Genomic DNA, 21,884 nt, shown 5'->3' with positions numbered 1-21,884 from the left:
TCACATGAGAATCTCAAATAAAGATGAAATGATTATTATTTCTTGTGGTTGTTTTCCTACGTAGATCATGACATTGCATGGAAATCTGGATTGTCAAGAGACTTCTAGGAACTTTGCCTTGATAAATAAAAGTACATTCATGATTGAGTAAACATTGTGCTTATTAAATAATATTTTTTTCCCTTTATTTGGGCAAATATATGAATCATTACAGTGCATTTTTCCGTGACATTCAAAATATAACTTTCCATTATTTACATTTGTATTCAACTATCTCAACTAGTTTGAGGCCCCCGCCTTGATATGAAAGTTTAATGTTAGTGCGGCTCGCGCAAGTTTGATATGGATGCTGTATGGTATCATGTACCCAGAAAAAATTATTACGTTTGATTAATGTTCATGTTAAATAACTGTTAATAGTTATCCTCCCTATCCGTGTGGAAGTGTTAAGTTTTTGGCTATTTAAGTTTAAAGGAAATAACTTGAAGGCTACCGTTTAGGTCGCAGTTGCGCAATATGTTGTAAATAAAAAAAGAGTATAAATGTGACTATAGTCGTGTTTTGTCATGTCTACAGGGCTTGAGACTGTGTCTGGACAGGTGACCAACCCAAACATCAGTATCTTCTTGTTAAACCCTACCTAAGGTTTTTAGACGTGTTTATTAGTTTGTGTGTGTCTAGTCTTGTGCATTAGGCAACACAAGTGAACAAGTTATTGGGTAAACGTTAGTGGGTAAACTACTGCAACCTGAGTCAGATCAAACTAACCACTATTCCTGCCGCTAATAAAATACTTGTTTAGGAGGCACTGTTTCATCACTTTTTGGTGTTTTCCTTCTGAAGTTGTTGAAGAATTAGACCATGTTGGCAGGGACGCCATGATAAGATGTTTTCCTAGTCAAACCATCGCTGATTGGTTGATTGCGAACAACCGACAAAACGACCGCGGTCTAAATAAACGATTCTGATTGGTCCATTTCAAGATTTGCAAGGATTGGTTTGCAAATTGCCACCGGAATTACGCAGTCCGTGTTTTACCAACACCTGACAAGAAACGCTTGACAAGAACCCGACGGGAATATCACTGATTGGATTTACTTGTTATTGTCCCAATTTTGTTTTAACTTGCCCCGGGCCATCAGTACATTGTTATTGTCGAGCCCTGCTGGCGCTGGATTAGTATCCGTGCACGAAGCGAAGACACACACAAACGTCTTACCTTTTTTCTCCTGTGACACCTGCTGAACACCGTCTTGTCTCTTTGGCTCTGGACAGTCCACACTGTCGAGTGTTGCCAGCTTGGAGTGTAGCTCCATTTGGAAAGCTTCACTTAGAGACGGCTCGGCCTTTGCACAAGGAGGGGAGTCTTTTGGTGCAGAGTGAGGAGATAAAGGTTGTTGAACCCGCACATGTCCACCGCTATTCTCAAGAATCTCCACAGAAAAAAGCTCGGAAGAGGTTGTAGTCTTTCCACTTTTAACAGGTGACACAGCTTGTGTGGGTTTCTCAGTGTAAGAGTAGGAAGTGGTCAATTTCTGGCTTTCTGCTTTCTCTCCTGCAGCCAGGCTGAAGTCTGACGACAACAAGGATGAGGTAAAGTTGTCAATGAACGAAGAGGAAATGAGGTCAGATCCACTGGTCTTTCCCCAGAGGTTGCCAGGGCTCCTCTTTAACGTGGTGCCCTCAGCTCCAGTTTGTGAGTCGGCCAGCGGAAAGGCGTAGCTTGTTGTATCAGGGATGCTGCACTGGAAAGACATTGGATCAAAGTCCAAAGAAGCCATGCCGATGTCTGGTGGGCTGAGGTCTACATCTTCGCCAGCTGTGCGGGGAGGTGAAATTAGCGCCGGTACGCAGATGGGTCCGTCGTCTCCGTCGCTGTCCTCTGTGGCGTCCAGGTTGTCGTAGGAGTTGCAGTGCTGTCGACCGTCCAGCAGCTCGCCATTAAAGGACGCTGAAAGGGCATCGCTGCTTGATCGTGGTCGCCGTGGACGGTACACCTTGGACTCGCCTGTGGAAATAATGGAAACACGCATTCAGAGAGCACAGACCTTCATAAAGGCATAAATCAGAGGTTCCAAAAGCTTTCCCTCACAAAAATAAATTATGGGTATGAAAATAATGGATAAATCTACTCAAAAACATACAAAAGTGGCTTACCTTCAACATTATGCAAAGAACTCAGCGACTCTTCACTTTTAGCAGATCTTAACGTAGCTGTGTCCCCTCTTCCCCCTGAAACAATTAATGGAAAAGAGCTATCAGCATTCAGTTGCATTTGCTCAATTTCAAACCTGCATCATAATAGGAGGAACGATATTAAAATGAGGTAATAGTACATATATTCAGAATCGGATTAGTCATTACAGGGGCGTACTGATTTCACACAAGATACTCATTAAATGAGGGACAGGAAGTGTGCTAACACTTAGTGTCAAGTAGACGCCAGACCCTGAAAACACACTTTGTAATGTCTCCAATTGCAAACACGAAATGTTCTTCCCTTACTGTACCCCAAATCGACTGAACCTTAAAAGCAAAGTACGCATCGCAAGATGATTCTGGCGTAGCGTTACACCCCTGTACAAAACACTAACACATTCCATTTAAGGAAAGAGAGACCCACCACCGAGCGCCATGGCTTTCAGTTCACTGGGCTCGCTGGGGTTGCGGTGCAACTTGCGTTTGGACATGGACGAGGACTTTCCCAGGTTGAAAAAAGAACGCCAGCTGCCCACAGGAGACTTCTTGGATTTAACAGGCGGCCTCTTCCTGTCATTAAAAAACATACACATTTGGTGAGATGTAGGGAAATTATAATGATCAATCAGAATCCAAAATGCAGGATAGGACAAATGGTATCATGTACCCAGAAAAAATTATTACGTTTGATTAATGTTCATGTTAAAGGTTAAATAACTGTTAATAGTTGTCCTCCCTATCCGTGTGGAAGTGGTAAGTTTTGGGGTTTTTTAAGTTTAAAGGAAATAACTTGGAGGCTACCGTTTAGGTCGCTAGATCTCTTGTTTGCGAGTTAGCATGTGTCTCAAGACCCTGCACTTGCGCAATATGTTGTAAATAAAAAGCGTATAAATGTGACTATAGTCGTGTTTTGTCATGTCTACAGGGCTCTAATAATGCTTTGTTAATTTTAAACTGAAAAAATAATTTTTCTACCCACCAACTATATGTGGTTTCTTAACTTTTTATTATTTGCTGTTTTATTATTATTATTATTATTATATTTATTTATTTATTACTGATTGATTGATTTTCTTTATTCTTGATTTGTTTATTTATTTTCCATCTTATTTTGTGCAGAAAATTAAGATATTTGAGAACAGTGGAATGTTTTATCAGCGCTTTTATTGTAGAAAATCAGAACCAAAGCATTGAAAAAGTTTGTATATTTTTCTGTTTTTAATAAAGACGTTTTTTGGGGGGGAAAACCTGATGTGGCCCAGTCTCACCCAGACCCTAGCTCCAGTGGCCCCCAAGTAAATTGAGTTTGAGACCCCTGACTTAGAGTGACAGAATTTCAGTGATAATTTCAGCTTTTCAGTGATAACAAAGGAGAAATATGAATGAATAGCTAGGTAAATACACAAAATTAAATAAAAATAAAATAAAACCTATTGAAAATCATGAAAAACATCTACAAATATAAATAATAAAAAATAACTATAGGAGCAATGAACTGACATAACCATTGTAAGAAGCATAAAAAATAGTTAAAAATACTAATAAAAGAAACAAAACAAAAAAGAAAATAAACAGACAAACCTTTCAGTGGGAAACTCGATGACAGTGTGGAACTTGCCCTGCAGGGCAGCAGGACCCTCGCCAACTTCAATGTACTTGCTGTCTTCAGTGACAGGAGAGTTGATCTGAGCCTGAGTCCGAGCCTGAGCCTCCTCCAAACTAAGGAGTTTAGTAGAAGGCGATGAAACCAGCAGAGACTTTGGCCGTGACAACGTGTTGTGACCTGGGGATGTGATGACGTACATCCATTACTAAGTAAGCAGCGGTTGGGGGGGCGTGGAATGATTATGCATCTTGGCCTTCAAGGTTATAATATACCTGCTCCCTCACGTATCAGCGAGCTAAGTTTGGCGCTAAAGAGAACATCCACGTGGTTGAGAATGAATTCCACCACAACCGACTGGATTCTGACTTCCATGAAGGCTGCGGTGCCGCTGAAGCATGCAGATTCAATCTGTTTGGACCTGGGAAAGGAAACATAGAAAGGTACACTTAAAGAAGTAGAAACCAGGGACTATGGATGCCTCTTGGAAGCCTTCCTGGTGAGGCGTTCCGGGCATCCCTAGCTGGGAGAAAGCCCTGGGGACACCTTGGACACACTGGAGGGATTATGTTTCACAGCCGGGATGGGAACGCCTCCCACCCCAGTGGAGCTGGAGCAGGTGGTTGCCGACCGGGAAGTCTGGGCTTCTGCACCCTGAATGGAGCAATGGATGGTATCTCACCTCAGCAGGTTGGGGGCCCAGACAATGGCCAGGTTCTTGCTGTGCATGTTGGTGATGTAACTGAATGCTGCCAAACGGGAAAGATGTCTCATGAGGAACTCCAGGGTTCTAGAGGAATACATATGAATCGATTGCATTGGTTACTATAGAAATACTCACAGGCTTGCTTGTGACATTAAAAAAAAAAAAAACACATAAAAAAAATCTCATGCCGCATTTTGAAAACCTTACAAATGATCTTACTCAATACAGTCAGACAGAACACAAACCATGCACTTCCCGTGCATGCCACAAGGAGGAGGTGTGCCTCTACACTAACCTGTAATGTGGAGGAGGAAGCTGCTGGATGACGTCATGGATTTTAATGAGCCTTTCTTCATCTGTTGCTGCTGACACAGCTTCCTGTAGGGTGTATACACACACACACACACAGATGCAATTAAGAAGTAAACCTACACATCCCAGTACAATTAGCATGTACCTCATCACATTGACAATGTACTGCTTCAAGAAACACACAGATGAGTGTGGTGCATTTGTTCATTCATTCATTTTCTACCGCTTATCCTCACGAGGGTCGCGGGAGGTGCTGGAGCCTATCCCAGCTGTCTTGTACACCCTGGACTAGTGGCCAGCCAATCACAGGGCACATATAGACAAACAACCATTCACACTCACATTCATACCTATGGACAATTTGGAGTCGCCAATTAACCTAGCATGTTTTTGGAATGTGGGAGGAAACCGGAGTACCCGGAGAAAACCCACGCATGCACGGGGAGAACATGCAAACTCCACACAGAGATGGCCGAGGGTGGAATTGAACCCTGGTCTCCACTAACCACTCGACCGCCGTGCAGCCCTGGTGCATTAGTGATTAAAAAAAAAAGCTGTGTGAGTTCACTCCAATTATGTAGGAATGTATCAGCCATATTCTACAGTTATCCATCACTCATATTCAACTTTCATAAACTATTTAAAAAGGGACTGTGCAGCAGTACATTCAAATTACAACCAGCCTCTTCCTGCTTTGAGTACAGAAAAAAACCGACGTGTCAGTCAATTATAGCAATTTGGTAAAGTTTAGCTACGAGTAAAAGCTATCACGGAATGTACTGATGACTCCAAAAACCTTTTTGTAAAAAAAAAAAAGCTCGCTAGTGACGGTGGTGTTATATTTTTTCGATTTGGAGCGAGTTGCATGCGGTCCATTTTAAGTGAACCATGAGCACAAAAAGCTGACAGGGAGCTTTACTTTACTTACAGAGAATTTCTCATAGAGCTGGTAGGTGAGCAGGGGGTTGGGCAGTTCTCTGAAATAGAGCTTACACAACGAGCCCACACAGTGGATATCCTGTACGTACACATCTTTGGTCAGGTCGGGGATCTGTTCAGAGTCAAACTCGTGCCTAATGAGAGAAAAAACAAAATACATGTTCACGTTTTTTTTGATATTTTATGACTTGTGAAAGCAGGACAAGCTGGCTTGTGAATTGTTGATTAATAATTCATTCATTCATCATTACAAAAAAGGGCGTAATATAATGCGATCATGGTAGAAAGCAATAGAAAGACTCCAAATAAATAAATAAAAAAAAGTCAAAATAAAGACAGGTCATTTAGTGAATGCCATCGATCCACCATTTATATGCAAACACAGGTGATACCCCATCAGATTAAAAAAATACGTCAAAGCTTGTACCCTGTGTTTGCAGATGTAATAATTTGACAATACAATACATAATCAGGTTTTTGGCAATGATTAAATGACATTTTAGCTTCTTGCAAAAGGACATTGCTATGAACGTACATCCATTAAACCCGGTTCAGAGCTGTACTGGCGGCTCAGCGTTGGTCCTTACCGCAATTTCTGGATATTGGAGGCAATCCCAGAGAGGCGGTAGATGCCATCCACCACACCATGCTTCTCGATGAACTCGGTGCAGCTCTTAAGGACTTGGGGAACTGCAAACAGGGGAGGAAAAAAACTAATCACGTAAAGATCTTTCTCTCAATATTTGCCCTGCAGGGTCAAGGATAGTGTGTTCGAAATCAATTTAGGAGCTTTTTTTTTTTTTTGGGGGGGGGGGGGGGGGGGGGGTAAAGGTGGAGAATACCTCCTCTCCTCCTCTCTTGGGTCTTTTCACGTTAACGTTTTCACATTGGACTATCCGAGAGATAGCATGACAGCAAACGTCACGTTTTTGTTTCTCATCATATTATAACTCTTCGAAAATTCAATACCTCAGACTTAATCTTCATTCATTGGCTTCACGTAATATTATGACTTTATTCTGACGATATTTTGACTTTATTCCAACAATAACTTTTAATTGAACTCTACGTGACTAAATTTACAGTATTTTTCTTCATACAAATACAAGTTTATTCTCATTTCTATTTATATTTTGACTTTATTCTTATAACATTATAACCTTTTCCACAACCTAATTTTCCAAAAATGACAACCTTATTAGTTTTTTGTTTCTCATCATATAACTCTTCGAAAATTGCCTTTTCCTTTGAATCAACATTTTGTCATCATAATATAACAATTACAATATAACAATATAACAAAAATTTTGTTTTTTTCTTGTTAGAATACATTTTTTATCGTAATATTTTGACTTTATTCCCATAAAGTTAGAGCATATTTTTCAATTTTTGCTCCATCTCAATTTTCTTTTAATTTTCTAGTTATAGTTTTTAGCAACTGTTCCCTGGGCCGCACTTTGGACACCCCTGAAATGTAGCAACAACTAGTAACAACAAACACCAAAGCTTATCTACAAAGTGGCCGCAAGGCATGCTGGGTCACAATACAGTGAGATATAAGGTGTGCATTATATTTAAAATCAGCACAAGATACATCATTCATGTTTTTTTTTATTTTAACAGCCCGTGTGTGTTATAAGACACTCATAAGTCAATACCTTCATGTTATGTTAGAGTTTAAAAACACAAATTACCTAGGTTGGCTTTACATATGCATAAACCATGTTAGTAGTCATGGAAGCCTTTAGTGGGTGTTTTACACAAACAACTTCATCATAGAAACTATGTTATTTACTGTGTCTGTGTGCGTGTACATTAGTGATAAGGATAATGTGTACAAAGAGGTTCCCGGGCCTCCCACGGCTCAAATATCCAGAGACACTCGCCGACAGAGGCGCTCAGACAAATTCCACACATAGCAAGACAGAGGAGAAAATGCAAGCTTGAAGGAAACCAGGTGGCATTCTCCAGCAGAAAGGAGACCAGTGAGGATGGATATTATGCCTCTTCCTGCCTGTTAGGAGGCGAAAGACAAGGAAAACAGACACGCATGTGTTCGTAGCACCAGATATAGGGGAATCTGGACCAGTAGTAGAGGTTCCATGGAGAGCCTGAGTTAGCGTCGTCTTACATTTGAGCTTGTTTTATCGATCAGCGGTGAACGACTGTCAAAATCAAAACAAAAACGTCAATCATCTCACAGTACTCTTCCTCACCGTCATGCCCAGAGTTGAGGAGGTGCTCTCCCAGGTCGCAGCCAAATACCCTCTCCCGGAGGATTCCCCTCTGTTTCAGCTTCTGCTTGGTGGGCCTGGACTTCATGAAGGAGCGCAAGAAGGTGATCAGCTTGCCATGCTTCTTGGACACTGAGGAAGGCAGATCCAAAACACTCATAATGAACCCAACACTGTGCGTATTAATACAGTGCAATTAGGAGTACAGACAAAAGTAAAAACATATCGACCCTAACCCGATCTTTAAAATACAGTGGAAGTCGATAACCAATCCCTAAGATTGGATCAGGACCTCCCTACTAACAACAGTGGAGTGAGAGTGTCTGAATAAAATTAGATCATATTTCTATTTCCATTTTTGTTTCGGCCCTAAGGGATAGCATCTCATGTTCGATGCTTCTTGTCTGGTGGATGTCATTTTCTTTCAACTTCACACATTTTCAACACAGACATTCCGGCAATCATTGGTAATTTTCAAGAATGCCGTGATGGCAGTACTGAAGCTGAGCTGTTTCAATCAGATGCTATTTTTCAGAACGCGGTCATAAATCGTTGACATGTGACACTGCTGCAAGGGTGGGGATCCAGATGCTTAAAGCTGTGGAAATTTGAGCCTGCAGCCCTGGCCTGGCATTTGAATGTAAAGCAGATAAAAAATCCAGACAGGACAGAGCACGGAAGACCACGGGCAGGTTTCTCTTGCAGGCCCCATGTGACTGTGACAAAGATTTTCCCCCCGCTGTGGCTTGGATATGACGACTGGGGCATTTGCAGCAGAAAACGATTATCCACGTAATGGCAAATAACGTTAGTTCTTTCCCTGCCCCGACCCAAAAAGGCACCGCAGCCCTGTCAATTCAATCAGAGAGCAACCTTTCAAAAGGAAGCAGACAAGGCAGGAAAGTTCCTGCTTCATGGCAACGCGGCATTGATGTTACGAATATATCTGATACAAGTTACGTGTGTTTAAATCTAAAAATCATCACAATCATCTTAGCACAGCTTCATCCAAACCCCCTCCAGATAATCGTACACAGGCAGAACCCGGTTAGGCTCTCCAGTGGGGAAAGTTCAAGCGTTGTGAATCACAATGAAATACTTACATCATCCATTTAAAGAAGCTACATGCGCTGACATTTAACATTCAGCTGGAGTGTTTTTGCATGGATGTGCTGGAAGACTCTTTTTACAGCAGTGACACATTCCAATGCTAAGTCATGTGCTGGGTTTTGGTCATAAAGTTTGGAAGTGTGGCTGTTAAATGGAAAAGTAACACATTAAATGCTGGGTGGGGGGGGGGGGGGGGGGGCACAGCAGCACTCGCTGAACTTGGCTCTTCTTTTCTCCACTTGGGCTGTTTTTTTTCTTGAATTTTCAAAATATTAATACTTCCATTTATTCAATACCTCATACTTAATCTTCATTCATTGGCTTCACGTAATATTATGACTTTATTCCAACAATAACTTTTAATTGAACTCCATGCGACTAAATTTACAGTGTTTTTCTTCATACAAATACAAGTTTATTCTCATTTCTATTTGTATTTTGACTTTATTCTTGTAACATTAAACCTTTTCCGCAACCAAATTTTTCCAAAAATGACAACCTTATTAGTTTTGTTTCTCATCATATTATAACTCTTCGAAAATTGCCTTTTCCTTTGAATCAACATTTTGTCATCATAATATAACAATTATTATTATATAATATAAAAATGTTGTTTTTTTCTTGTTAGAATACATTGTTTATCGTAATATTTTGACTTTATTCCCGTAAAGTTAGAGCAAATTTTTCAATTTTTGCTCCATCTCAAATTTTTTTTTAATTTTCTAGTTAAATTATAGATTTAAGCAACTGTTCTCAGGGCCACACTTTGGACACCTCTGAAATGTAGCAACAACTAGTAACAACAAACACGTAGGTTTATCTACAAAGTGGCCGCAAGGCATGCTGAGTCACAATACAGTGAGATATAAGGTGTACATTATATTTAAAATCAGCACAAGATACATCATTCATGTTTTTTTTTTAATTTTAACAGCCTGTGTGTTATAAGACACTCATAAGTCAATACCTTCATGTTATGTTAGAGTTTAAAAACACAAATTACCTAGAAAAAAGCCAAAAGGTTGGCTTTACATATGCATAAACCATGTTAGTAGTCATGAAAGCCTTTAGTGATGAATACAAACACAAGTGGCCTATTTCCTTATATTTCCTTAAGACTTTGAACACCCCTCCATTACTCCAAGGGTCAAATTGCTCACTTCCTTTCAGCGTACAAAGGCTTCATTACCAGGAAACACACCATTTAACAACGCAGTAGTTAGTACACGCCATACAGTATTTACTATTTTCCCACCCATTGAAAAACCTAAAGATTTTATGGTGTTACTTGTTATGTAAATATAAAACAATATACCCAAAAGTCAGCTTGCATGTCAGCTTGTGTCATTAGCATCAACATTAACAGTACACAGAGAATAAATAGCGTTCACGACTACCACTCGCCCAAAAATGGCACTCCGTTCTTACCTTGTATCCACAGTGTTAAATCACCGAATAAACTTCAAACTGACTCGAATACGTCGGTCATTTTGTTCCTCGTGGGTAAGTTATTCTAAACGGAACCAGTCTCATCCAAAGGTCGAAAAGGCGCCGTTTGTTCGACTCTTAATGAGAGCCAGAACGATGACAAAGGTTTGAAGAGTGGGGGAAAAAAAACCCAAAGACGACCGCAGTGTTGTGAGTCCTCTCTGCTCTGTCAGCTAATAGCGTCTCACCCACGCGCAAACTGGCGCGTGCGCGCCTCTGGGTTACAGCATCGTTAAAAAAACACACAAAAAAAACACTCGTGCTGCATTCAACTGCTACCAGATGTGTGGGACATTTCAGTAATCCACAACCCGGGCAGCCCCGTTTTCAATGAACGAAAAGAAACTTTTAAGTAGCGCGGGGAATCCATTTAAGGTCACATGCTGGCTATTTTGTCACAAAATACGGTGGTCAGCAACATCCAAAAACATTAACTTCAAAATGCTGCTATGTTGCTCATACCAAACACAACCCCCCCCCCCACACACACACAAACAACTGCATGGGAAAAATACTGCAAGTTCACAGAACAAAACAGGAAGTTAGCCAGGCTAACAGCTGCGTCATGAGCAGGACACCCGGAAGCTAGTTTGGCATAATGATAAGGTAATGGTTATGGTTTTATTTAATTTGAACATGCATCAGATTACAATTGAATGCATCACATAATCAGTTCACAGTTCCACATGTCCAAAAGGAGTAGGAAGAAGCAAAGCTTATTAAATCCTACCCCTTCATCTGGTACTTTTACAATCAGTAACTGTTACATTTGTTCACTGCTGCTTAGTTCCTGATAATTTAAGTTTTTAAAATATAAATACAAAATAAAAAATACATTAAATTATTGTCTTGCTGACACACTCTTTTTCAACCAAAGAATATAAGAACACCACCGCCAGCTAGCATATGTTACCGAAGTCTTAATTTTTTAAAAAAAAAAGTTTTTCATTCATTTTGTACCGCTTATCCTCACGGGGGTCGCGGGGGGTGCTGGAGCGTATCCCAGCTGTCTTCGGGCGAGAGGCGGTGGGGTACACCCTGGACTGGTGGCCAGCCAATCACAGGGCACATATAGACAAACAACCATTCACACTCACATTCATACCTATGGACAATTTGGAGTCGTCAATTAACCTAGCATGTTTTTGGAATGTGGGAGGAAACCGGAGTGCCCGGAGAAAACCCACGCATGCACAGGGAGAACATGCAAACTCCACACAGAGATGGCCGAGGGTGGAATTGAACCCTCGTCTCCTAGCTGTGAGGTCTGCGTGCTAACCACTCGACCGCCGTGCCGCCCTTCTTCACAGTTTTTACCAAATTAAAATTTTTCCATTTTCCCCAAATTAAACTGCATAAAAACTGTTGGCGAACCTCAGTTTGGGTTGAATGCTGGCTGTGGTACTGTCTGGCATAGTAGCTTAACTTTGCTAAATCGCGATTATGAGCTGACAACGAATATAACATAAATGAATATGTGGGAAATACTGCACTTTCTCCCGGGTAATTAGATCTTAAGAAGGTGTGTCTAGTCTAAATTAAGCTAAACTGATTTGTGGCCCAGAGTCATGGGACTGCGGTCGGACTATGATGACACATGTGACACTCAGGGGGTCAGGGGTTTCAAACTCAAAGCCTACCTTAGGTTGTGCATTTTTTCGTGTCTGTTTGTTCCTGAGCTTAGTGGCACCCAGTTGGAGTGCAGGAGTACAAAACTGCTCTGCATCGTGGACAACCCCGCCCATCAACACCATGAGACATAAGACAACACCTGCTGTCCGTTCACACAGTAAACTCTTCATGACGTCATGATTGCGAACTTAAAATTATGACTTTTGACCGACTTTTGCCTCTTGAAGGTGTTATTTTGTACAGACATGATGTAATAGTTAACATGAAGCCATATTTCGTCATTCATTCATTTTGTACCGCTTTTCCTCACGAGGGTGGCGGAGGGGTGCTGGAGCCTATCCCAGCTGTCTTCCCTGGACTGGTCGTCAGCCAATCACAGGGCACATATAGACAAACAACCATTCACACTCACATTCATACCTATGGACAATTTGGAGTCGCCAATTAACCTAGCATGTTTTTGGAATGTGGGAGGAAACCGGAGTACCCGGAGAAAACCCACGCATGCACGGGGAGAACATGCAAACTCCACACAGAGATGGCCGAGGGTGGAATTGAACCCTGGTCTCCTAGCTGCGCGCTAACCACTCAAACGCTGTGCAGCCCGCACAAAAGTCAAAATAATTTTATTTTATTTTAATGTGGGAGGAAGCCGGAGAAAACCCACGCATGCACGGGGAGAATGCGCGCTAACCACTCGGCCGTAATTGTTAAAATAAAATAAAATTATTTTGACTTTTGTACGGGCTGCACGGCGTTTGAGTGGTTAGCGCGCAGACGTCACAGCTAGGAAATCAGGGTTCAATTCCACCCTCGGCCATCTCTGTGTGGAGTTTGCATGTTCTCCCCGTGCATGCGTGGGTTTTCTCCGGGTACTCCGGTTTCCTCCCACATTCCAAAAACATGCTAGGTTAATTGGCGACTCCAAATTGTCCATAGGTATGAATGTGAGTGTGAATGGTTGTTTGTCTATATGTGCCCTGTGATTGGCTGGCCACCAGTCCAGGGTGTACCCCGCCTCTCGCCCGAAGACAGCTGGGATAGGCTCCAGCACCCCCGCGAGTAGTAGTTTATATCAGAGGAATTGCTTAAACATGCAGGTTGTTATCGCTTTGTTGGATAAGGTCCACAAGAAGGGCTAAGTCAATACTATTTTCCCCAAACAAAAAAGCAACTAGCAACAAATCTAGTGAGGAGTCTTTAGGAGAGTCTGACATGAAAGCACGTGATGGGCCCCACCCCCATCTAAAAGCACTCAGAGGCGGCTCCGTCTTGTTTGTTCAGCGACAGAAGAAAAGTTCACTTGTAGTTCGAAACATATTTGCTTTGTGAGTCAGCCAATTATGCTAATTTGATGATGAAGATAATACATGGCGATCCTGTGGGAAAGACTTAAGAATTGCATTCTGCCAGGGGATGGGTGTTGCAGACCCACGTTAACAACATAGTTTCTAACTAGCCTCCACCAAAAAAGTGAAAATATTGCTCATGGGCAGAGTCGAGTCACACACACCGAAAATCCTTTCAGTAACAAACGAAAACATCTCCCACACTTTCTCTCTCCATCGCATAATCAGCTGTTTGAGCTCATATCCGCTCAAACAGCTGCCCGAATCACAGTTCCCCAGACATGATGGAATGCGTGCAAGCAAGGAGTTTGTGCAACATCTGGGTGAGCAACCGGAGGAAAATAAGGAGAAATGTGAGTTTTTTTTATATCATGGTAATCTTTTCTCTAACCTGGTTAGCAAAAGTCAGCATACAGAAAAATTGAAGGACCACTTTGTGTGTAAATGCGACTATAGGGGTGTTATTTCATGACATGAGGGCTCTAAATAATGATTTTATAAAACACTTTTTCTACGCTCTAACTACAAAAATAACCGCGGCATGGCGGGAGTCAAAAGTCAAAATAATTTTATTTTATTTTAATAATTACGGCCGAGTGGGTAGCGCGCGTTCTCCCCGTGCATGCGTGGGTTTTCTCCGGCTTCCTGACACACTAAAATAAAATAAAATTATTTTGACTTTTGTGCGGGCTGCACGGCGTTTGAGTGGTTAGCGCGCAGACCTCACAGCTAGGAGACCAGGGTTCAATTCCACCCTCGGCCATCTCTGTGTGGAGTTTGCATGTTCTCCCCGTGCATGCGTGGGTTTTCTCCGGGTACTCCGGTTTCCTCCCACATTCCAAAAACATGCTAGGTTAATTAGCGACTCCAAATTGTCCATAGGTATGAATGTGAGTGTGAATGGTTGTTTGTCTATATGTGCCCTGCTGGCCACCAGTTCAGGGTGTACCCCGCCTCTCGCCCGAAGACAGCTGGGATAGGCTCCAGCACCCCCGCGACCCTCGTGAGGAAAAAGCGGTAGAAAATGATTGAATAACTACAAAAATATTCCATTATTAATATATAATTTTTCCAGTTTTTTTTAACAGTGATGTATGCTTAATGCTTCATAGCGCATGGGGGGTATGGCTGAATTTTTTTTCTCTCCAACGCTCTGTCGCTCCCTACAGGAATGTGCTCTTTTCAGTCGCCATGGCGAGGGGAGCATTAGATTCGTACTGTCGCAGAACAAAGCTCAACACTCAATGGATGGGTTTGCAATCCCCCCCACCCATCCACCCACCTCACCCAATTGTAAAAGGATTAAATAAATCAAGGCCAGTCCAGACCCAGAACCACGACAACCCTGCCACGGCCTTTCAGCTTCGACCAAACAGACCCGCAACAAACACAGCTGGCCCTTATCCAGACGCAATGGAGAAATGCCGGAATAACCTGGCTCTCACCCCTTGAAGTATTTGCATGTACTGTTCAGGGGCCAACACAAATATATTGTATTTTTAGCCATCATTTTCTATGCTGCTTGCCCTCAATAAAACGGTTTGCTCAAACGCAAATGCGTTCTAAACTCATATTGGCACATGTTTGTATATTCCAGAGGAATATATTTTCACTGTTAAGTTGCTGCAAGATGAGTTTAATGTTTTTTTTGTAAGATGACTATTACTCGTTTCATATTATCTACATACTGTATTGTATATAACTCTGGGAAAAACTGTTGATGTTGTTAATACTTGGGTTGTTTATATTGTTTATTTTTCTATATTGTGTATTTTGTACTGCTTAACTGACTCTGTACTCTTGCTGCTGTGCAATACAAATTTCCCCACTGAGGGACGAATAAAGGCATATCTTAATCTTATATTGACCTCCTGCAATTTCCAATGTGTTGACAAGCTCGTCATGAGTTTTTTTTTTAAATGACGGTTTGTACACCGGCGGAATATGCGGTACGTTTTTTAACGACTCGATAAAAACGTCATAAACGAAGAACAACCTGCACATGCATACAAATGCGCTGCTACTGTATAGAAAAAGTGGTATCGAACCATCTCTGCTTTAAACATGCTCTGTTCAGTTGGTATTATGACGACCAAAACATGACCCGGCAACAAACTGATATCAATTTATATTATTTTTCCACTGGAAAAAATGTATTGAGATATGAAAAATGAATAGATTGTGGTGAAACTCGCTTGTTTGTTTTGAAATTGCATATCGAGTATGCACACGAAAACAAAACAAGTCTTGGTTTGGGGTTAGTTTTCGGGGGCTGTGGTCTACCTGAACTTAGGCTGTAGTGGTTTAACGGCTCGGCCACCCATGCATTGTCTTGCATTACACTCTCCATCTCCAAATCTGCATGCAGCTCGACGGAGACGGACGGACGGATGGATCAACAGAAAGACGGATGGATGATCAGATGGATGGAGACATGACAATCAGCAGAGGGAGAGAAGCACTTCAAGTTAGAAAAAAACCCAACAAAAAACATGACTATCTCAAATCATCTTCAGTCGGATGAACAAACTGCAACATAATTATTACGGTTTGACATGAATCATTGTGCTATAGTGAGGGCGGGATGCATGGAGCGTAATACCAACAACGCACAGGGGGGGGAGAGACTCCAAGAAGCGGGCGGCAGGCCAGAGCACGGGGACGCTGAGACAGAGGAGGCAGAGTCAGATGCGACACATGCAAACATTACAGGGTGTCCCTAAAGTCTGTAAACATAACACACAAAAAGCTCAATTTCATAATAAATAATAATATAAAATAAATATATAATAAAAATTTTATATTAAATATATAAAACATTAATCTAAATATAAATAATATATATATAAAAATATATATAAATATCTAATATATATAAAAAATATATTATATATATATATAAATATAATATATATAAATATTTATATAAATATATATAAATATATATAAATATATATATATAAATATATAAATATATATATATAAAATATATAAATATATATATATAAATCAATTTATTAGAAGAAAATGCGAGAATAAATGCGCAATTGGCATGCAAACAAACATGACCAAGCAGCGTGTACTACAGCTGGAGAGTGTTGCAGGCATAGCAATGATTTGTGGAGGGTATTGATCATGCGCTACAACTGATTACAATATCATATCACATTATGATCAGGTCAGACTCCATGTTCCAAAGGCAGTGGAAAAATAGACTAAAGTGACTAATTTGTTGTCACTTTATCTCAACTTTTCGGTCTTGGGGGCGTTTGAGGTACCCAGCAGCCGCACTTGTGTCATTCCTGCAGGGATCAGTCTTTGGATCTAGAACTTAGGCATTCGGAATATCCGGCGGCAAATGGCTCCCAAATAACAGAATTAAGTACACATTTGCATGATGCTGACTCACTAAAACTCTATAAGCTGTGGATTTGATGTCCGAGACGGGTGGACACGCACACACACACAGAGCCACATCCACATTCAAAAAGTGAACCACAGGCTTATCTTAACAGTCATCAGTGATTACTTCCTTCCAACAGCGTTTCACTAAATGGCGGGAGTACCTGGCTTTGGCACGGAGTTGGTCATGGACTGCGGCACTTTATCATTGATGAGCTCCACGCACTCACTGGGAAAGAAGCCAACCTGGAGGGAGTGACAGGAAGTACAAAATTAACACCAATTATCACTCTTGAGGTCCTGTTTTGTCTGCAGTTTACACCACGAGTATCACCATGGTGTTTTTTTCCTAAAGCCATTGCTGTATTTAGAGTACACTTCTGGTGTTTTCCATAGATTCATTTATTTGTAGCGGGCCGCCATTAATAAATTTGGACCGCCACAGGTAGATTTGGCACTATTTTGTCAAGAAAAGCGATCAAATATCCAGCCAGAATGATCGTCCAGCCAGACGATTGTTCAGTCAAAGTAAATCTTATAGGGACGTTTAAATTCATGGTGGTGAATGTTTACAGTGGCATCCCCGGCAAGCAATAATTAGGGCAAATACAAGAAAAGTGTGTGAAGTTGATCAGTTGAAAGGCTCACCTGAAAGCCATGCTTCCCCCTCCACCAGGTGGTGTCTTCTTTGGGAGGCATGTCAATCACTGATACAATGTCGCCCACCTGCAGAGGACAAGAGCATAAATAAACACTCCCGCTTTGCAGCTTTGAACAGGAAGCTCCGGAATTTAACGTTTTTCTTCCCATTTACCGTATTTTCAGCAGATAGAAGTATAAGTTGCACAAGGCCAGAAATGCATCATTAGGTAGAAAAAAACATATATAAGTCGCATTTTTTGCAACTAATTTATTTTATAAACTACTTGACCGGGCGGCACGGCGGTCTGGTGGTTAGTGCGCAGACCTCACAGCTAGGAGACCAGGGTTCGGTCCCCGCCCTCGGCCATCTCTGTGTGGAGTTTGCATGTTCTCCCCGTGCATGCGTGGGTTTTCTCCGGGTACTCCGGTTTCCTCCCACATTCCAAAAACATGCTAGGTTAATTGGCCACTCCAAATTGTCCATAGGTATGAATGCGAGTGTGAATGGTTGTTTGTCTATATGTGCCCTGTGATTGGCTGGCGACCAGTCCAGGGTGTACCCCGCCTCTCGCCCGAAGACAGCTGGGATAGGCTCCAGCACCCCCCGCGACCCTCGTGAGGAAAAAGCGGTAGAAAATGAATGAATGAATGAATGAATGAATGAACTACTTGACCAAAATTACCAAAATTACCAAAATTACGTCCTCTTGGAAGGCAAGTTCTAACAATAAAAGAATAGAGGACAGGCTGAATAGGTGTAAGATATGCTAACACAATGGTTATTCAGCTACACAAAAAATAAACATAAACAGAAAAGAAGTCCAGTGTTTATGTAACATAAACACTTTTTTCATTTAGGAAAAAAGGAACAGTCGCAGGAACAGTAACGTATAGTCCGGAAAAATACGGTACTTAATCCAGAGGTGAAGAATAAATGGAGTCAAGGGCTACCTTCATATTTTGTAAAGAAACACATATTCTGTAAGTCGATAGCGTGCTTTTACAATGATATTGTCGATACCGATCGGTGGCTGATCGGTCGGAGCATCCCTAGTTATTATTAGCATGAATTTTGCTCGTTTTTCTCCCATTTTTGCTGTTGTTTTTCCCCAAATATTTAAATGTCTTCTTAAATAATCATAGCAGATTTTAAGAGATATTGCGACGTTATTACCATAACATTTTGACATTTTTTTTGTTTTGTTTCTCATATTCAGACTGCTTTAAAAAAAAAACTTTTAAATATTAAAGAAAAAAATACATGTTTAATTTATTTAATGATTATTTTATTTTAATGTTTAAATAAATTTTTATGTTTTGTTTAATTTAAATTCTATGCTACTAAAACTATAATTTTCCCCAGGAAAAAGTACGACATTTCTCAGTAGATTCAATTTTTTTCTCTTAATATTTTGACTCTACTTTTTTAGAATGATTTTTTAGTGATTTTTACAACTTATTATTTATGAATAAAATAAATGTAATGTGGTGTGTGCGTCACCTCAAAGGACAGTTCGTCTGAAGCTTGTGCAATGTAGCGTTTGATGACATGGGCAGCGGCGATAGCGGGGACGTTGATGGAAGACTCTTCATGTACCAAAAGATGATTTCCCTTATTGTCAATCTGGTATATACACACACACACACACACGCACACACACAAGCACATAATTATATACCAGATCAATGCTTACACAACAGTTTCACCAAGTCATAAACTACCCATAACAAATAATCAATTTTGTGGGTTGAGTTGAACTTTGGAAACATGACAGGAAAAGAAGAGTGTATTCCTACCTCCATCCATGTGAGGGCAGGCCCGCAGTTGATCTTGTTGTCAGCGATGGCTGAAAGCCGAGAGAGATAAGCCAGCAGCATCTGGGAAACCGACTAAAATGGAAGAAAAAAAAAAAACATAACTAAGTGAATCTACTACTGTGTGGTAGAACACTGTTTTAATCATTATTAGAGCCCTGTAGACATGAAATAGCACCCCTATAGTCACCATTACACTGTATCATGTACAAATGTGTGTTGAGGTTTTTGTTACCATTCCAACACTGTGCTCCTTTATAAAGGAGTTTAGTTTGGAATTTGTAGTTTTTGTATGTTGTTCCCATTCTCCTCCTCCTCCTCCATCACCCAATCATCCCGTCCGGTCTACCCCTTGTCTCACGGATGATAAGGAAATGTAATATTTCCTCTTGTGGGGCTAATAAAGGCATATCTCTCTCTCTGGTATTCTTTGTTTACATCACATTGGACAACACTTAAGGGGACACAAGATGCTTTAAGGATTAGTGAGCTCCAGAGCTAACAAGTTAGCCTCTAATTTTTTTTATACTAAACCTAAGAAAGAGTGTCAAATGGAGGAGGGGAAGAAAGACAAAGAAAGAAGCAAAAAAAAGTACCACTTCCACATGAAAGAGGAGGAGACCTCATGCAGTGTAATATAATATAATACAATAAAATATAATATATAATATAATTGTTATTATAATATTACATTACATCACATTACAATACAATATAGTATGGTATAGTATATGATTTTATATGATTAATTAAATTACATTTAATATAATTTAATATAATATATAATACAATAAAATATAATATATAATATAATTGTTATTATAATATTACATTACATAACATTATAATACAATACAATATAATATAGTATGGTATATGATTTTACATGATTAATTTAATTTAATTTAATTTAATTTAATTTAATTTAATTTAATTTAATTTAATTTAATTTAATTTAATTTAATTTAATTTAATTTAATTTAATTTAATTTAATTTAATTTAATTTAATTTAATTTAATTTAATTTAATTTAATTTAATTTAATTTAATTTAATTTTTCCTGTGTTGTAGCTATGTCATCAGGGCTCACTTCGGGTTGGTCAGTCAAGCTGTCATGTCGCGGCAGCTCCGGCAGCTGTGAGAAGCGTCGGTCGTAGATGCACAGATGCAGATGCTTGTCCAAGACGCGGAAATCCTCATAGCTGCGCCTCACAATCCAGCTTCGACTCTGAATAAAGAAAAGACAGTTGGTCCAAACAGGAAAAAAGCAGAGTGTTGCCTAAATGGAGACTTTAATGGCAGAGGTGGGTTTTCGAGCTCTTGCTTCTCCTTGGCATAATTGCTGCTGCACTGTATTTCTTTACCCAGTATATGCACAATGTGATAAAAACTTCCTGTCCTTCACTTAATATGTACTGTGATTACTATGCTGCTGTACCGAGTCGAAACAATATCACATTACACCACTAGTAAATACGCCAACTTTCCCAATAACACTGAGACAAAAGTCCACAGTAGGTATGTTGGATAAATAATAATACCGCTTACTCAGCTCTTTGTAGCAAAATACAGTGATTCTGAAAGAATAAGGGCAAGCGCAACCCCTGTATTCAATATATTTGATGTAACGTCACATATACCAAAGAGCTCCAAGCTGCCATACCAAATGAGAGAAACTAGCGGTGGAAAAAGTATTTTGCTGTCATTTGGCCTGAAAAGATTTGTGTGTACTGGGGCCAAGGTCTGTAACGCTGGGACTGCAGCACACCACTAAGCTCGCTGTGGCTGCGGCAGACAGGCCTGAAAGGTCTCACTGGGCTCACAGAGAACTTTATACTGTATTGCCCCACTTTCACTGAAATTCCACTTTCTCTGTTTAAAGTTGTCTTTTTTTTTCTCTCTCTCCCTAAACCACTGGTGAAGAGCTAACAATTTTCCGAAGGCTACAAGTGGACGGAATTTCCAGCTACGCAGACACATACTTGTGTGTCATCGCCAAGGTAGTGGAGAAGGAATACCATCTGTAGATGGAAAGGCATGGGAAAAAAAAAAATCCAACATGTCACAGGAGACAGCTAATGAGCAGCTGGAGTGGATCTGTTTGTTAGGGTTCAAACAACGAAAACATACAAGCTAAATTCAATGGAACACAGAAACAAAACACCCTTCAAATATAATATATATATATATATATAATATATTATTGTAGGATATATATATATATATATATATATATATATATATATATATATATATATATATATATATATATATAAATAAATACAAACAAAGAATATTAAACATATTTAGTTGAAAAATCACGTCAAACAACAAAAACATACAAGCTAAATTCAATGGGACACAGAAACAAAACACCCTTAAAATATATATATAATATTATATATATATATATATATATATATATATATATATATATATATATATATATATAT

At 40.1% G+C, this 21,884-nt stretch overlaps 1 protein-coding gene across 6 annotated transcripts in view; it reads right to left on the bottom strand.

Annotated features, from left to right (window-relative positions):
* The window catches only part of arhgap32b (Rho GTPase activating protein 32b), a 69,269-nt gene that overhangs the window by 5,964 nt on the left and 41,421 nt on the right, over positions 1–21,884 (bottom strand). For 3 of the 6 annotated variants that reach the window (XM_058087652.1, XM_058087655.1, XM_058087656.1), the window contains 17 exons: positions 20,522–20,659; positions 19,414–19,506; positions 19,118–19,240; positions 17,623–17,700; positions 17,139–17,220; positions 16,186–16,236; positions 15,856–15,930; positions 7,976–8,125; positions 6,347–6,449; positions 5,749–5,893; positions 4,804–4,886; positions 4,485–4,592; positions 4,078–4,223; positions 3,781–3,982; positions 2,624–2,769; positions 2,158–2,232; positions 1,220–2,008 (listed from right to left, as the gene is read on the bottom strand). In XM_058087652.1, the coding sequence (XP_057943635.1) occupies positions 1,220–2,008; positions 2,158–2,232; positions 2,624–2,769; positions 3,781–3,982; positions 4,078–4,223; positions 4,485–4,592; positions 4,804–4,886; positions 5,749–5,893; positions 6,347–6,449; positions 7,976–8,125; positions 15,856–15,930; positions 16,186–16,236; positions 17,139–17,220; positions 17,623–17,700; positions 19,118–19,240; positions 19,414–19,506; positions 20,522–20,659 (2,587 nt within the window). Of the gene's footprint in view, positions 1–1,219; positions 2,009–2,157; positions 2,233–2,623; positions 2,770–3,780; positions 3,983–4,077; positions 4,224–4,484; positions 4,593–4,803; positions 4,887–5,748; positions 5,894–6,346; positions 6,450–7,975; positions 8,126–10,531; positions 11,057–15,855; positions 15,931–16,185; positions 16,237–17,138; positions 17,221–17,622; positions 17,701–19,117; positions 19,241–19,413; positions 19,507–20,521; positions 20,660–21,884 lie in introns of those variants that run through there. The other 3 variants (XM_058087653.1, XM_058087654.1, XM_058087657.1) reach the window with 3 other exon arrangements.

The sequence above is a fragment of the Doryrhamphus excisus genome, chromosome 11, assembly GCF_030265055.1.
Source record: "Doryrhamphus excisus isolate RoL2022-K1 chromosome 11, RoL_Dexc_1.0, whole genome shotgun sequence".
NCBI classification, from domain to species: Eukaryota; Metazoa; Chordata; class Actinopteri; order Syngnathiformes; family Syngnathidae; genus Doryrhamphus; species Doryrhamphus excisus.
The sequence above is the reverse complement of the archived record's forward strand: the minus strand, read 5'-3'. Positions and strand labels throughout refer to the sequence as shown.